General features: G+C 37.5%; 1 protein-coding gene across 3 annotated transcripts in view; it reads left to right on the top strand.

Annotated features, from left to right (window-relative positions):
* The window catches only part of SEPT7 (septin 7), a 121,328-nt gene extending 104,697 nt beyond the window's left edge, over positions 1-16,631 (top strand). For 2 of the 3 annotated variants that reach the window (XM_006832134.1, XM_006832135.1), the window contains exons 12-14: positions 8,678-8,813; positions 13,057-13,196; positions 15,481-16,541. In XM_006832134.1, the coding sequence (XP_006832197.1) occupies positions 8,678-8,813; positions 13,057-13,196; positions 15,481-15,520 (316 nt within the window). In that variant the 3' untranslated portion in view covers positions 15,521-16,541. Of the gene's footprint in view, positions 1-8,677; positions 8,814-13,056; positions 13,197-15,480 lie in introns of all 3 variants that reach the window. The other variant, XM_006832136.1, reaches the window with a different exon arrangement.
* The last annotated feature ends 1,617 nt before the right edge of the window (positions 16,632-18,248 follow it).

Here is an 18,248-nt window from a genome sequence, read left to right as displayed (position 1 = left end):
TTGCAGTTCAAATGACTTTGCAGTCTGACGCATTAGCCCACAGTGAATAATGCACACTAAATTTGAATTAAAGTTGCTCTGAAGTTTTATGCATTCATCTAGTGTGTCTTGATAAAACAATGTTAGCAATCTCAGAAAACATTACCACTGAATTCAAAAAACAAAATCAGCATAAGCAACTTTAAAGTGCTTTAGTTGATAGTGCTTTTCTTTATAATTAAGGACACATACATGAATAACTAAAAGGAGTGACTGTGAATATATGAAGAAAGCCACTGTGGTTTTATTCTTTCTTACTGATGTTTTGTTTGTATTGCTCTCATTGGATTCTGCCTCCAGAGCAGTACATTCTGATAATGGTTGTGGGGGCTAGGAAGAGCAGTTGAGCCTGTAGGGAGTCTGGGATGGAAGAGACAGTCATTAAACAAAAATTGCCAATACTCCAGTCACCCTAGTCAGTTATGTATTTGAACTCAGAACATTTCAAACATGTCCCCAAATACCAAGCTTCTAAATACCTACCAGTAAACTTTGCCTTTAGTAGAAATACGTGTAATAACAAAGAGATAGAGATGTTCTCTGGCAGGGGTGGGGAACATCCGGCCCACTGGTCTGGTCATTTGTTCTGGCCCTGCTAAGGCAACCGCAGTTCCAGTCATCACATTAGGTATTAGTTAGTTAAATATGTGGCCAAATATAATAGGCTTAATTTTTAAGTTGATAATTTTGTATAGTCCATGAATGATTTATACATTTTGGCAGAAAAAAAGGTTCCCCAGCCCTGCTCTATGAGTTTATGCTATAGTGCTTTAATTAATCAATGAAGGAGATTTTTCTTTGTCACTGGGAACAGTGTGTACCTTAGGTAACAGATGGTTGAGAGGAAGAGATAGATAGGTTTGTCTTTTTTAGTGAGAGGGAAGGGCTGTCTGTAACTTGGATGGTTTAGGGCATGTCACTTTAGGCAAGAGATTGTATGAAAGTTGATTATCTGGAAGTTGATTCCTTTAGAGCTACGCATGCTCAGGTAACTCTTGGAATGCTTCCTACAAATATAGACCTCAGCTTGAAGACCACTGAAGTAGACAATAGTTTTGGTCATGTTAAAAAACCTATTTGATAATAAGATCGTTTATTCACCTAGTGATTGATAATGGAGCTTTGTTTTTCATTGCTCTTATATATTATTTTATGCATATATATACATATTCAAAATGTATGGTTAAATTAACTTTTGTATGGCATTGGTCCACTTTGATCCTATAAACTGAACAATTTTTAATGTTGAACATTGAATAGTAAAGCATATTAGTTTGTTTTATAAGACAGTTTTGGGTAGGCTGTAGAGCTTACTGAACCATAAATTTAAAATAAAAATACTTGTATGTCTAAAAATATACCTTTCTAGAAATGTTACTGGTTCTAGATTTTGAAGGACTTGAAAGAAGAATTTGATTATGTAGTTAAATCTGGAAAAGTAGCTGAGCTTATCTTGTCAGATCCTAATTAGTCTCAAGGTCAGAATTTGAAGAAGTGTGTACTATTCTCAGAAGCTATTCAGGTATTACCTATGTTTTGCAAATATCACTGCACCTATTATAAAGTACAAATATGTGTTGCCTAATGTCTTCAGTGTGTTCTGTGAAATAGGACGTTATTTGATTTGAATACTGTGCAAACACTTGTGTCCGTGGTGGGCACATGGCCCAGGCAGCTCCCACAGAGGACTCTATAAATGAGCTGTTGGCTGGTGCTGCCCAGGGTGTGGCCCGGGTAGCTCCCGCTGCAGATAGCTCAGGTGAGTGCGTGACCAGATACCACCTGGTTGTCACTGGTTTTGCTAAGCCAGCTTCAAGGAAGACCAGTTCCACCATGAGAACCTGCTCAGTGAAGGGACATTGCAGGCCAAGAGAGCTGAGAGTGCCAAGGCTGGGGAAGGGGCATTCGGGGAAATGCATCTTTCCATTGATACCCCATGAGAACCACACTAGGCAAGATGTGGGGAATAGACCCACCAAGTCACGGGAACCAAAGGAGGACTGGGGTTGAGAGTTTGGGCACCATCACAGACTCGGTGGCTTTCAGGTTTCACAGCAGCTGGACAGAAGTGGGGCTCTGACCTTAAAATGAGGGTCTGGCATCCTACCTGATACTGAAACACCAGGGTAGACTGGGGGCTTCAGAAAGTCCATGGGAGAATTTCAGTATGTTTTCATGTTTTTCCCTTGTATTTCTGGTCGGACTTTTCCCAAAAGGACAGTAAGTGATACACACCCTCATGGAGCATGTCTCTTGCCCATCCCTGGCAGGTGTTTGAGAACAACAGAAAGGAAGGTCACGTCTCAGATCAAAGAGTATTCAACAAGAAGTTATAAAGAAAAGGGGGAGAAGAGTTGGTCATATTCTAGATTGTTGCTCACTTTAAGGAAGTACAGTGATCCCCTGAGGCACACAGGACTATCCTTTTTTGTTAAAACTGCTTCTTAACAGTTTCACCTGCTTCATCCTATCTACCTTTTTACATGAAAATCACATTTTATTGGTCATTCTGAGCTGTTAATCTGTCTTTGGCTATCTGTTAATATTCTTTCAAACCAGTTATGACCGTGGTGTCTTATTTGAGTTAGGAACAGAGCCTCACTAGTACCTCTTTCCTATGTAGGAAGGTCAGTCTGAACCTCAAGGTCAGCCTATACAGGGTCGCTATGAGTTGAAGATGACTCAACAGCAACAATGTGCTAGTTATTTTTCTATTAACTATAGCCTTCAGCCTATGTATTTGTAAGAAGTTTCTTTATGGGTAACTGTACTTAGGTGTGGCGCTGTGGGTTAATGCGCCAGACTGCAAAGCCGTTTGAACTACAAGGTCAGTGATTCAAGCTCACCAGTCGCTCCTTGGAAACCCTATACAGGGTTGCTATGGGTTGGAACTAACTCAATGGCTCATAACAGCAACAGCATACTTAGTTAAATTATGCTTAATTATGGGTAACTATGCTTAGTTCTCCCAAAGATACAGAGTGAAGGTGTGGCGCTGTAGGATAAACTCTAGACAGACTGACTGTTGAAAGGTCAGTTTGAACCGTAAGGTTGGTGGTTCAAACTCATCAGGTGCCCCTCAGAAACCCTTTATAGGGTCTCTGTGCCTCAGAACTGGCTCGACACCACTTGATAACAACAAGAAGTTCCTATAGAGGAGCCCTGGTGGTGCACTAGTTAGAGCACACGCCTGATAACAGAAAGGTTGGCAGTTTGAAGCCATCAGCTGTTTCGCAGGAGAACGGTGAAGCAGTCTGCTTCTGTAAAGATTTCAACCTTAGAGACCCTATGGGGCACTTTCACTCTGTCTGTAGAGTTGTTAGCAGTCTGAGTTGACTCGATGGTAATAGGGTAAAAATTCCTATTAAATGGCTCAAAATACAAGGCTGATCAGCCTCATAACTCTTTTTAGTACATTGCAAAATAATTTATTTTCACCAAAAAAAAAAAAAAAAGCATTTTTTGACATTTCAAAAGTTGCAAAAAATTAAATTTATTCTATTACCTTTTAAACTCTGCTCAAATACCCTTTCATGAAAATATAATGGTAGTAGTTGGGTTTTGTTTTCTATTGTTTTAATATTCTCACGTGACAAAATAAAATGAATATTTTTTCCCATATATTTTTAGAAATTCTTACTAGTCTTTGAAATATTTAAAATGAAAATTGCTATATATATACATACATCGTGAGTTTACCAAACCATGGGAGCAGAAATATGTAAATGTACATAACTTGTTCTTCAGAAAAGACCACACTTAAAAAATTTAAGTACAGCATTGCCATCTCCATTACACTCAAACTGTGAGGTGATGTAATACGCATACAAACACAGTGGAACCTTGTCAGGTCACATGAAGTGTTGACTTGTCTGATGACTTCTGGATGGTATCTGAATTATATCTTTGGGAATTTAGTGTAATATTCTGATTATGTTATAATTGGGGGGGGGGAGTTCTTTTTTTTCCTCTTTCTCTTTTACTAGGCCTTTTCATTTCTTTGGGCAGATTGCTCTGAATTTCCCAGACACATACATATATAAGCTTGAGGATCTAAATAGATAGTAAAGAGTTTCCCCATTAAAAAACAAGCTGACAGTGTTAAAATTAAGATTTTTCCAGCCATCTAATATAAAAAAAAAGTTTTGCTTGAGAAAAAAAGAAAACACTAAATGTAATGCAAGTAAAGAGTGATTTTTCATGCATTGTCTACATTGCATGCACAGATTACTAATTCAGAATTGAAAGACCTGAAAGGTCATTTTGTCATGTTAGAGACTTCAGAAATGCATTTTAGATATGCATGAACATTTCCTTTTTTTGAATATCAGGGGTTTTTTGGTCAGGAATCGAATAATTTTTACAGGGCTGATACTGCCAAATTCTTTTTTAAAAGTACACATATTTAATAAATTTAGAGCTTTGAGCAGACTGTCAGAAGATAATTATTCAGTACATTTAATAATGATTTGATGTAGGGGTTAGTAATAGAATATGGAAAATAAATTCACTAGCCTTAATAAATTTTCACATAAACTTTTATTTAAGGCCTATGCCTTCATTTCGTTGTAAAATCTGAGTTTGCCTTTCATTGCTGCTTTTAGTGTGTCTTGCTTTACATACATGTGCTAAGTCTGTTGTGTTTTTTGTTACATACATGTGCTAAGTCTGTTGTGTTTTTTGTTCTTCTAGATTTGACACAGTTGAAGGCATGTAAGTGGTCATTTGTTTTTCCAAAGACATAAGTAGTTTTAATATGTACAGATCTTTACTATTTAGATCTTGAATTCTGAAGAAAATTACAGAGAAAATCATTTCATGTTTCTTTATAGTGTCCTATTTCCACTCCAAATTTATTTTATGTAATAATTTAGGTAGTAAGACTTTCCAGGTGCAAATTTTTGTGAATTTTGTGTTTACATGAATTGCTTATGTGCGCCCCCCCCCTCCACCCCAAGGGATAAAGTAGAATCAGCATTTTTTAGATATTTTTGCCTTCGAGTTAGGTAGTGATCTTGTGTGACAGTAAAACTGCCCCATTGGGTTTTCTGTGGGAGCACACCACTGAGTTTTTTTCTCTCATGGAGCTGCTGAGTGGATTTGAACTACTAGCTTATAGCAACTGAGAGTTTAACTGTTATGCCACCAGGGCTGTTAAAAGTAGGATGTCAAAAACTTTGTAGACAAATTTCAAACAACACATTCATTTGCTGTGTAGTCTGAGGGACATTCACAGATTCTCTGCGTGAGGCCCTTATATTAAAAGCACCTGATATAAGTATGAGGAATATATTATGAAGGATGATTACATCAGCTTCTAATCAAATCACATTTATACTTGAAAGTTTACTTTGTAATTAACCCCACATTTTCAATGCAGGTTCTTTTTCTAAGTCTTTATGGTTTGGTGCTCAATTTTAGATCTGGTTAAGTGCTTATTTGGTCAAATTTACATATAAAAGTAAGCTTTCTTTTGGTGAAGAAATAGCCTCAAGTTAAATAACAATTTATTCCAATTTACAGTAATTACACAAAAAATATTATCTTGCTCATACCAGTACATCACATACGAGTACAAAAGACATTACGTCTTTTTGCTAAGACCTAATTTGTAGTCATGGTGTTGAATGCTGTTAAGTTGGTTTTGACTCACAGCGACCCTGTAAAAGGTTGCTGAGCCTTCCATCTTTACAGGAGCAGAAAGCCTCATCTTTTCCCACATAACTGTTCTGGTAGTCTGTTTCTTTTTCAGTCTTGCTTAATACATACCAGCTAGCTTTCTTGTCTTCCTCATGGATGGGAAAGAAGAGTGCTGTGATGAGCAAGTGTAATTTAGCTTAATAAGGAGAAAGCACAGCAATCAGAATGTGGCGTATCAGAGTAAAACCAAAGCCTGACTTTTGTTTTAAAGTTAGTAATTTTTAAATTTTAAAATAGCTTTATTGAGATTAAATTTCACTCATTTAATGTGTATAATTCAATGGTCAAGAGTTGTTTATGGGGAATCTAAATAAACATGCTTTATCAGCAAAATTCAAAGAAAGCCTTGCCTCTTTTAAGCTGCCCTCACTGTATGGAATAGCTTTCAGAGGCTCAACGTCAAAGTCTATTTTTCTTCCCTACTGTGGAACTGTAGTAGTTGTTACTGTTAAGTGCCATTGAGTCAGTTTTCGACCCATAGCAACCCTGTATAAGGTTTCCAAGGAGCCGCTGGTGAGCTTGAAATGCTGACCTTGAGGTTCAAACAGACTTTGTAGTCCTCAGCGCCACACCAGGACTCCTAGTGCCACACCAGGGTGAGGGTGAGGGTACTAATACTTAGCCTTTCATTTGTGTTTACAAGTATGTTGCTGTTCAGTGCCAAGACAGTTCTGATTCATAGTGAGCCTGTGCACAACAGAATGAAACACTGGCCTGGCCTGTGCCATCCTCACAGTTTTTATGTTGGAACTCATTATTTCTGCCACTGTGTCAGCCTATCTCATTGGGAAGGGGGGGGGAAGGGAGAATCTTCCTCTTTTTTGCTGGCCCCTCTGCTTTGCCAAGAGACTGACCCTTACTGATAATGTGTCTGAAGTATACAGCTCAACTACAGACACTTCTAACATGAAAATGTGAGGCACATTATGCAAAGATTTGAGTCTATAGACCTTTACTATCAAGTCTGCTTTGTATGTATTTTCTGACATTTAAAAAATTAATAGTTACTAAAATACTTGCTTGTGATTATCTCTAGTGTGTTGTTGGTTTAACCACCTAACATCAGTATAACTTAAGGCAATAAAATATTTATGTGGAATGAATTTATAAGGGCATTGAAGTTACCATACCCATCCAGAACCAGATCCATTGCCATCAAGTTGATTTCAACTCATAGTGTTGTTAGCTTAGCAACCCCATGTATAATAGAACAAACTGTCCACATCCTGTGCTATCCTTAACAATGCCATTGTGCAAATCCATCTCATTGGGGCTGCTCCTCTTTTTTAGCTCTACAGTGACTCTCTATAGTGACCTATAAGACAATGTTGAGCTGCCACATAGAGTTCCCAAGGTTGTAATTTTTATAGAAACAGACTGCCGCATTTTTCTCCTGTGGAAGGACTTGTGAGTTTGAGCCACCAACCTTTAGTTACAGCTGAAGCACTGTGCCACCAGGGCTCTTTATAGTTACATAGAACAAAACTCACTGCCATTGAGTCAATTCTGACTCATGGGACAGAGTAGAACCGTTGTTTAGAGTTTCTGAGACTATGTATCTTTACTGTAGCAGACAGCTGGACAACTACCAGTCAGTTTCTAGAAAATTGTTCACTTAGGTATCAGAATCATTTTTAGTCACCTCATGAAACCTCAGATGCCATGGTGATATAGTGGGTTGGGCACAAGGTCGGTGTTTCAAACGCACAGTCCCTAGGCGGGAGGCAGATGAAGCCATCTGCTGTTGTAGAGATCATAGTCTCAGAAACCCTAAGGAGCAGTATTGTTAACTAACTAGGTAATTGGAGCTATGGTTGGGTGCTGTAGTATGAACCACTGAACTGCTAACCAAGGTTGGTGGTTCAAACCCACCAGTCCCTCCTTGTAAACTGTGTACAAGGTCAGTATAAGTCAGAACTGACTCGATAGCACTTCACTACCAGCATATAATTGTAGGAGAAAAATGAGGCTGTCTGCTACCCTTAAAGACTTGCAGTCTCACACTCTAAGCAGCAGTTCTGCTCTGTTTTATAGCGTTGCTATGAGTTGTAGTCGACTTGGTGGCCGTGGTTTTGGTAACTTTACAGTTGTACTGTCCATAATTGTTTTAGGAGAAGAAATTGTAGTACAGACATTGCCTGAGATACAACAACAATATGGACATTCCACTTACAGACAACTCTTCAGAACAAACTGCTGTAAAACTAATATTTAAAATTATACAGTGGTTTGTAATAACAAATGCACATACTGCTTTGTGCTGCTCATGAAAACGTTGAGCGGTTTGGAAGTATTTCTTATGAATGTTGTTGTTTAGTGACTTTGAGTCGATTTTGAGTCATAGCAACACTATAAGGGTTTCCAAGAAGCAGCTGCCAGCCTTTTGGTTAGCAGTCCAGTGCTTATACTACAGCACCACAATTCTATATACTAAGACAAACATTTGACTAAATAAGAACTGTGTGTATCCTCAAATTCTGATTAAAGACAGACTTACGGTACTCATTTGCAACTGGGTGACTGCCTTGTCTTTGGAATTTTAAATGAACTAAAATATTTTGTATGTATTAACTTCATGAACTAAATTTCTTTTTTTTCCCTAAAATGGAAATATTATTGAAACAAAGAATAAAACAGTTTTCTCATTTTTCATTCTGACCATGTTTGGGAAATGTTTCCTTTCTAAAGTTTCTTTTGTCTGTCATTTTCGTTTCAATATGCAAGAGAAACATCCCACTAACAGTTTTCTTTTTTCTAGATCTTTTTTTCATAGCCCATTTGCACATAAACTTAAAATCTGTATGCTGTGTCATTTTAAGAGCATGTCAATGCTAGTAATATTTTGAAATTTGCTTTGAAAAAGTTGTTACTACTCACATCTATCAGAGGTTTCCCAGTTTTCCTTTTCTGACATGATTGTCTTTCGTGCACTTGACAGGAGCCCTCTGGCACAAATGGAAGAGGAAAGGAGGGAGCATGTCGCCAAGATGAAGAAGATGGAGATGGAGATGGAGCAGGTGTTTGAGATGAAGGTCAAAGAAAAAGTTCAGAAACTGAAAGATTCTGAAGCTGAGGTAATAAGTGTTAACATTCTGACCTTCAAATTGCCTGCTCTAAGATAGACACACTGTTCCTGTTTTAAATAGTAAATATCACCTTGAGTAAAATTCTTAGATGACATAACCTTTTTATACATTATTTTAAATAAATATAATACTTTAATAAATTTGAGAAAGAAGAGGAAGTGCTGTGTTTCTAATAAAATAATATGAGGAATTCAAAAAGTTCATGGAAAAATTCTGTTATTTTAATTCGTTTTTCCTGTTATATACTTGAATATGTAGATACTTGGATGGAAAATACACAGTAAGGAGATATAAAATAAAAGCTGTAGGTAAAAGAAAACTAGAGGACAGGATATTGGATGTATATAAGAATAAAAATTATTCTTAGGGTAAATAATAACCCAGACATTTGTATGACGTATGTTGTTAGTGCCATTGAGTCGGTTCTGACTCATAGCGACCCTGTGTAGGGTTTCCAAGGAGTGACTGGTCAGATGGAACTGCCAGCCTTGCGTTTCAAAGTGACCTTGCATTCCAGCACATTAACCCTCAGTGCCATGCCAGGACTCCATATGAAGGATAATTCCCAGTCTTGCAACATTGGGGCGTTACCAAGCATCCCATCAAGCAGACATACTATCTTGAAATCCCTCTAGATGTTGAGGCATACAGTTAGTGTCTGGCGATATCCCTTCAGCTGATGATGAGAAAGTTTTCTCTTTATAGATTTCTTAATCATTGTGCTAGAAATTATTTTTACACTAACCTTTAGTGATAAAATTTATTGAAATCTCTGTGTTTTATGTTGTCCCACTAATAAAATATTTGTATGTAGAAAGTCACATCTGTCTTATTACATCCATATTGTTAGTCTCATGAATTTGTAATTACTGCTTAATACACTGAAACCCTTTTTGATTTAAATTTATAAAAACATTCACTGTTGTTAACTTTTTTCATGAGTTTATTCCAATAAGGTATGGAATTTAGTCCTTTGATTTTTTTTTTTTTAGCCTTTTATTGTATTTGTCCACATGAGTTCTCTACCCCTTCTTCGCTAATAATTTGGAAAACTCATCAGAAGGAAAGGGGGGCGGGAAACAAGGAGTAATCCATAGTCAGCTGCATTATCTCCACATTTAGATCCCATTGATTATCTAGAAGTAATTAACTTACTTTGGTATAGACATATTTTATCGCCTACTCCTTAGAGTAAATATTACAAGAACATAATTATGAAACCATAGTCGAAAGACTCTTTCAAAGTATTGTGATTCCTGAGAATGGTAAAAACAAGAGTTTTGAGTAACTAACTCATTGAAGGACAGGCTCTCGGTATTGAAATGGTCTGTGAAGTGAGCTGGGCCAAGATCTTCCGAATTCCTAAGCCAGGTCTTGTTACCTGTCCATTCCATGCCCATCTTGTTTAGTAGAACCCTGCCTCTTACCAACATCCTAGATTTAATGTTTGGAAAGCCTCATAAAATATGTTGTTGTTGTTAACAAGTCAATTCCAACTCATAGCAACCCTGTATAGGGTTCCCAAGGTGGGTTTGAACCACTGACCTTGTGGTTATCAGTCCATTGCTTATCCTGCAAAAATATGTAAATATGAGGAACTTCAGAAAGTTAGTGGGAAAATGGAATTAAAAGATAATGGGTTTTTCCACAAACTTTTTAAAGCACTCTCATATGTCTGTCAAGAAACTCATTTAAGTTTGCTTGATGCAGTTTTTTCCTGAAACGCATTTGTGTGAAAATGTTTTGCTGAGAGCAGAGCTGCTGATATCAGGAAGCATAGTGTTCCATTGAATGCCAGTTTGAAAAATGCTTTAACAGCAATAACAGTGCCAGTAACATATGAGGGAGCTTCAAAAAGTCTGTGGGAAAATGGAAATTCACCATGAACTCTTTGAAGCCCCTCCTAGCTGATAAATGTTTTATGTGTGTACTGTGCATCTGACATAGCACTAAGCATCTCTCACATACAAAGTAACTCCAAAAGCTGCTGCAAAATCATAGAAATCTCTACTAAACAAAAATATCAGTTGGGAAACTTGATTCACAATATATCCTTCATCTAGGTCTATATACTTATATTTCCATTTCTCCAACGGTTGTATGCTCTTCAATTTATCCCATGTCAAAATGGAAGTTTGGACGTCTTTAAGGGACTCTTACCATATTTCTTTGAAATGTCTTTTGGGATCAAAAAGAAATCTGAAAGGGCAAGGTCAGGGCTTAGGGTGGTTTGGGTAAAGTTTTCCAACAAAATTCTCATAGGACAGCTCTTGCTACCCTTAAAAGAAATGCATTGTTACAATGGGGAAAAAAAATTCCTGAGTGCAACTTTCCTGGCTTCTCTTTTTCTCACCAATTCAGTGTTCAGTTGCCTTTAAAAACATGTTCCTAATGAGCCCTGTGGTGGTCGAATGTCCTTTGAGAAAATACATTAACATTACCTCTTTGGAATCCCAAAACAGTCACATAACTTCTGAACTGACCTCTCTATTTTGAATGTAAGTGACCCAACAGACCCCCTCAGAAATCACTATGCTAATTGGACTTTTTTTTTTTTATGAAGGCACCCTAGCCAAGACTAAGACAGGTATATTACTGAGACAGCTGGTCTGCAGCCATCCATTCATAGCAGAGGCATGTTTAAATGCTGCTGGAATAAACTTGTGCATGTCTGAACTGGAACCCTACTAGCAGTACTTTTTGACTTAACCCTTGCATTATGCTATTTAGTTCACATCACACTTCTGCAAGGTAAAGGTCCCTTTTATGGATGAGACGAAAGGTAAAATAACTTGGTTAGTGCTGCATAGCTGGTAAGTGGTAGAGCCAGCATTTGAATCCAGTTAGTCTAAGGTCTTAAATTTGTTCTTAATCTTAATCTTATTCTTAGTCTAAGGTCTTATTTTTGCCCACAATCCTTCATCCACAATTTTCAAAACCTAAAAAAGCTCAGAAAACTGCAAAACCTTACCTAATATATATTTACATATTTTACTGAAAAATAATAATATGTTTGATTGCAGCTACCACCCCGCACAGCCTAGGAGATGTTTTATAAAATACAATGCATGCATCTTTAATAAATAATATTATGTTTCTAAAACCTTAAAAATTCTAAACTTCAAAACATCTGACTCCAGGCATTTCTTGAGTGTGAGGGATTGTGACTTATACTTTCACTTTCATGCAGTTAACACAAAGATAATTATGTATATGCAACTTGGTGTGGCGCACTGTAAGATAAGCACTAAACCCAATGTCCGTGGTTCAAACCCACCAGCAACTCCTTGGTGGGTTTTATACAGGGTCACTATGAGTCGGAACTTAACAAAAACATAAAGGGTAAAGGATGACAGCAGCTGTGAGCCTGCCTTGTGTACCTCCCCTTCCCGGCAGTAACCGCTGTTCTGAATGGTGGATGTACGATTCCCTTGGGATGTGTTTATTTGTTTCTCTTTTCTTAGAAACTTATTTGCTTATCATCAGAAAGATGTCACTTCAGATTTTCTTCAGGATTGACTCCTGTCTAAATGTAATCCACTAGATTTATGCTCTTTGTTTCTGCAGTTCCTTTGTACAAGTGCTTCCCACCTCTGAGCCAGCATTCTTTATGGCTTTGTTTTCTCACTGTTGGAAGGACCACCAGGTTGGTTGAAAATGTAGATTACTAATTTAAAAAAAAACAGATTCCAATTCAGTGTGTATGGGATGAGGCCTAGGAATCTTTTTTTAATAGCAGACTAGGTGGTCTCAGAGCTCTTTGTCCTTAACTACCTGCCCATCCCCAGCCCCAGCTCCTTTTTCTGAATTTGGAAATAGGAGACTTAGGCCCCAGTCCTGGTTTGATCGTGGACAAGTCGCTTAAACTGCATATACTCCCTCATCTATACACTGGGCTCAATGGTGTCTTCCCTGCCCAAATTCCAAAATGCTGATGAGTAAAAGAAATTGAGATCAGATATCTGCGTTCCTAAAGCATTTCACCTCTGTAAATCTATTATGCTTTCTTCCTGTTCATCCTAAGGTTACTCTCTCAGGTCGCTAATCTTTCAATTGGCAAGTCCTTCGTAGAAGGAATCCTAGGCAATGCTTTCCAGGTGGTATTGGTATCACTAGGACTCAAATTCATACATTAGGATGTCTATTCTAGCTGGGTGAAACGTACTTCTTGTGTTCCTGATTTCTTGAAACAGTTTTATATATTGTGCAATTTTTTTCTCTTGTGGTTTAGCTCCAACGGCGTCATGAGCAAATGAAAAAGAACTTGGAAGCACAGCACAAAGAATTAGAGGAAAAACGTCGTCAGTTTGAGGATGAGAAAGCAAACTGGGAAGCTCAGCAGCGTATATTAGAACAACAGAACTCTTCGAGGTAACAATATCAAATTGCTAAGAAATTTTTGTATTGACTTTTAAACCATTGTTTTCCTATTTCTTGGGGAAGAAACACCCCCACCAAAAAATATTTACAATAACAATTAGAAAATTATCACTCAGTATCATAAATTCCAAGCACATTTATTTTCGTGGATGAATCTTTTTTTTTTTTTAATGCTTTATTGTGAGTTATGTGATAGTTTACATGTGAGAACATTAGCTTCACGTTGATCCCATCATATATTGTTTCATTGCCATGATTACAATCCCCTCCCTCCATGCATCATCCACCAACCACAGCGTATACCCTGCAAGCCTGCCCCCTGGTCGTCAGCACTCAGGCCCTCTCCCTCTCCGGGTCCAAAATATCCAGCCACTCCATCTCTCCACATTATCGTCTCTGCCTCCATCTCTGGCATCATTGCTTCTCTGGGTAGGGTTCTGTTCTCCGCTCTTCTCCCTTGTTGGTTCCAGGGACCTCCGCTTCTAGACTGCAAAATTAATCTCTCCCCTCCCTTTGCTACAAAACGTCTACATTTACATTTCCAACCCTCACAATCAGTCCTGATAACAATTATTCACCATTGTATTACAAGAGACCTATCCACATCTCCTTTTCCTCGGTCCCGCCTAGATAGATTGGATACTACTCAGTGGAGATTCTACCTTGCTCCATGCCCTCTGGGTCTAGGTTCCCTCTTCTTTTTTTTTTTAAGGTTTCCTCTTGAAAGCTTGTAAGCCAGTCACTTCTTGCTTCTGTAGGACCTCCCCCCACCCCCACCCAAAGGTTCAGAACAGGTCTGCAAACCACAAGATGGGTGGTTCAAACCACCAGCTGTTCCTTGGTTTTAAACCCTATACAGGGTTGCTATGAGTCGGAACTAACTCAATAGCGCTTAACAATAACAACAACCCCTAGTTGTTAGACATATGGTGGTTGTCTGTTTGGGGCAAGCATAGAGAACACTGCTGGAAAGATTTTGTATACCTTCACCAAAAACCAAACTTACTGCTATTGAATTGATTCCAACACATTACAATCTTATGGGACACAGTAGAACTGTTCCATCAGGTTTCCGAGCTGTAAGTTTTTACAGGTGCAGACAGCCTCATCTTTCTCCTTGGTCAGCAGCCCAATGCTTAATTCTTTGTGTACCTTTAGGAGTATGTTTCAGTTTTGCAAAACTGTTTCCTCAGGGCAAGATCCTTAAAATATTAGATACCTAATGTCTACTATAGGAGCTCTTGTAGCGTAGTGGTTACTAATCGGGCTGCGAACCTTAAGGTCAGCAGTTCGAAACTACCAGCCACCTCGTGGGAGAAAGATGAGGCTTTCTACTCCTGTCAAGATTTGCAGCCTTGGAAACCCTGTACAGGGTCGCTATGGGTCGGAATCGACTCGATGGCACTTAACAACAACAACAATGTCTACTATAACTTAGTAGTTGTTGTTAAGTGCCATCAAGTTAGTTCCGACTCATAGTGACACTGTATAGGGTTTCTGTGGAGCAGCTAGTGGGTTTTAACTGTAGACCTTGTGGTTAGCAGTCCACTGATTATCCTATTGTACCACACCAGGACCCCAACTTACTAGTTACATTCTCTTAATTTATACAGAACTCAGTTATTTGTATTTTGATGTTATTTTCCTCATAAGCCCCATTTACAACGGAAAATTTATAGTTTATCTTCATTGATAAAGATTTTCAAGATTAGACAGTTCTATAATTTTGTTGTTAATTGCTGTCAAGTTAGTTCTGACTCATAGCGACCCTATCAAAGATTTCCAAGGAGTAGCTGGTGGGTTTGAACTACCGACCTTGTGGTTAGCAGTCTATCAGTTACCCTATAGCGCATCAGGACTCCTTTCTGTAATACTCTCCTTCTATTAACCTTATCCTCGAAAATAAGGAAAATACATTTACGGAAACACATGCATTTCAGGAAAGAAGTGGCAGTAAGAGAAAAGGGTGCCCTATTTAATTTCAGTTGGTCCTTTTCAGTTTGCATGCTTCTTTTGTTTGGGAAGAATTTTGTATGTTAAAAGTGAGAGTTTGCCATATTATTTACTGATTAACAGAAATTTTGGCAAATATCTTAATTGTCTAAGAAAAAACTGTAGAAGAGTATCATCCTCTTGGGTCACTTCTAAATCTTGTAATTGTTTTAAATGAAAAAATGGTATTTTAAAATCCAGCCCAGTTGTTGGGTTAGCCAATCATGTTATCTGTAATGTTTTATAACATTATCACTCATCTTTTTTTCCTTTAATCATTTAGAACCTTGGAAAAGAACAAGAAGAAAGGGAAGATCTTTTAAACCCCCTCTATTGACCACCAGTTATGTATTAGTTGCCAATATGCCAGCTTGGACATCAGTGTTTGTTGGATCCGTTTGACCAATTTGCACCAGTTTTATCCATAATTGATGGATTTAACAGCATGACAAAAATTATTTTTTTTTGTTGTTGTTCTTGATGGAGATTAAGATGCCTTGAATTGTCTAAGGTTATTGTGTACTTAGAAAGTAACAACCCTAAGTACCTTTCCTACGTTTTCCTTTTTTATTTTTTTTTGATTAAACAGATGTTTCAGTTTAATGCAAGAGAACATTTTACTGTTGTACAATCATGTTCTGGTGGTTTGATTGTTTACAGGATATCCAAAATAAAAGGACTCTGGAAGGTTTTCATTGAGGATAAATTGCCATAATATGATGCAAACTATGCTTCTCTATGATAATTATAATACAAAAGTTCCATTCAGTGCAGCGTATACAATGATGTAATTTAGTCTAACACAGTTGATCCTATTTTTGACACTTCCATTGATTAAAAATACACATGGAAAAAAAAAACTATATGCTTACAATGCACCTAGAGCTTTTTTATAACAACCATTTTTTGTTTGTTTGTTTGGATTCTTTAAATATATATTATTCTCATTTAGTACCCTCTTTAGCCAAAATCTCATTATTGCTTCATTTTTGTAATAATGTTTAATTTAGATATTTTCCATATATTGGCCCTGCTAAAATAGAATATAGCATCTTTCATATGGTAGAACCAACAAGGAAACTTTCCTTTAACTCCCTTTTTACACTTAATGGTAAGTAGTAGGGGGAAAATGCATTTATAGATCATTTCTAGGCAAAATTGTGAAGCTAACGACCAACCTGTTTCTACCTATGTGCAGTCTCTTTACTAGAAATGGGAATCATGGCCTCTTAAAGGGAAAAAAAAAAGGCACCATTCTGCATTTAGCTGTATTCATATATTGCATTTCTGTATTTTTTTGTTTGTACTGTAAAAATTCACATAATAAACAATGTTGTGATGTAATAGAGTGTGAGCTCTTAAATATTCTCTCGTTGATATGGAAAGTAAGTAGTGTACTGTGTTCGGGAAGAAACTTTTCGACTTGGATTTGCCCGCACCTTATTATTTTTCTTGAACTTTCTCATGATGTTGTTGTTGTTCAGTGTCATCCAGTCGCTTCTGACTCTGTGTAGGGTTTCTGAGGAGTGGCTGGTGAATTTGAACTGCCAACCTTGCAGTTCAAACTGAACTGCAATCTAGTGCATTAACCCATAGTGCCACACCAGGGCTCGTGATAATACTCCTGCCTTTTCTCTTACATGTTTGTTTCATTTAGAATAAGCTTGTTTTCTGATGTAAGAGATAGAATCTCTCTGTATTAATGTTGTTATTGTTACGTGCTGTCACATCTGTTTCGACTCATAGTGACCTTGTATAAGGTTTCTGGGGAGTAGCTGGTGCATTTGAACTGCTGACCTGTGGTCCAGTGCTTACCCTGCAGTGCCACAGCTCATTAATATGTTTAGTTCTCTGAGAAAACTCCCAACCCATTCAGATTAGGTAGGTATACTTAAGGTCCCTGGAACCTGAAAAATGTTTAAGTGGGAAAAGAATATTGTAATTTATTTTCATTGGGTTCAAATGATACCGGTTGTAATACAATGCTTTATAGAATTTTAAGTATAATTAATGCAACTCAGTTTTATTACCTTAAAAATTGTCACAATGTCTGGTTGCTTTTTAAAATAAATGGCTGAATAATAGGGAAGTAAATGAAAATTCTAGTTAGTCAATATTTTAGTTTACTTAACAGTTGGGGCGGATTTAAATTAGTACAAAAATTTATTAGCATTATTAACTTTTCAGAATCTTGAGCTTACATAGGAATTTACCCCCAGACACCCTTTTTGTTGCTGTTGTTTATTTTATATTGATACAGAACTCACGTAAAATAAACTGCGCAAATCTCAAATGCTCAAGTTTTTACGCATGTTTATACTCCACCCAGATAGAACATTCCTGACATCCCAGAAGGATGTTCTGTGCACACCCTTCTCAAAAGATTAGCACTCGACTGGCATCTTTTATCATAGATTAGTTTTGCCTGTTTTTTGAACTTACTATAAATGCTCTTAAGTGAAGGCTGTTTCCCTCCCATAAAATAACAAGTTTTGGAGATGGATCTTTATCCATCTGTAGCAGTTGTTAATTTTTTTTACTGCTGAATTACACCATGTCAATATATTATTATTAACTGCCATTGTATTGATTTCTACTCATGGTGATTCCCTATGGAGTAGAACTGTGCTTCATAGAGCTTTTGGGTGTTTTTTTTTTGGTAGGGCTGTCTTTTTTAAGTAGCTCTATGGGGCACTAACTTGGTGTGGCACTGTAGGATCTGTACTGGACTGTGAACCACATCAGCTGCTCCTCGGAAACCCTGTAAAGGGTTGCTATGAGTCAGAACCGACTCAATAGCACTTAATAACAACATGGGGCAGTAAAAGCACAGCTTAAGAATACTACACTAAACATGGATCGTTATTTAATGATAACTGTTGCTAAGTGATTTCAAGTTGGGTCTGACTCATAGTGACCCTATATAGGGTTTCCAAGGCTCTTTCAATTTTTGAGGGAATAGAAAGCCTCATCTTTTTTTTGCTGAGCAGCTGGCAGGCTTGAACCTTGGACCTTGTGTCTTGCAGTCCAGTGTTTATTGTATGGAGCCAC

This window comes from Chrysochloris asiatica, unplaced genomic scaffold (genome assembly GCF_000296735.1).
Source record: "Chrysochloris asiatica unplaced genomic scaffold, ChrAsi1.0 scaffold00006, whole genome shotgun sequence".
NCBI classification, from domain to species: Eukaryota; Metazoa; Chordata; class Mammalia; order Afrosoricida; family Chrysochloridae; genus Chrysochloris; species Chrysochloris asiatica.
Note: the sequence above shows the minus strand (reverse complement) of the source record. Positions and strands in the feature narration are given on the sequence as shown.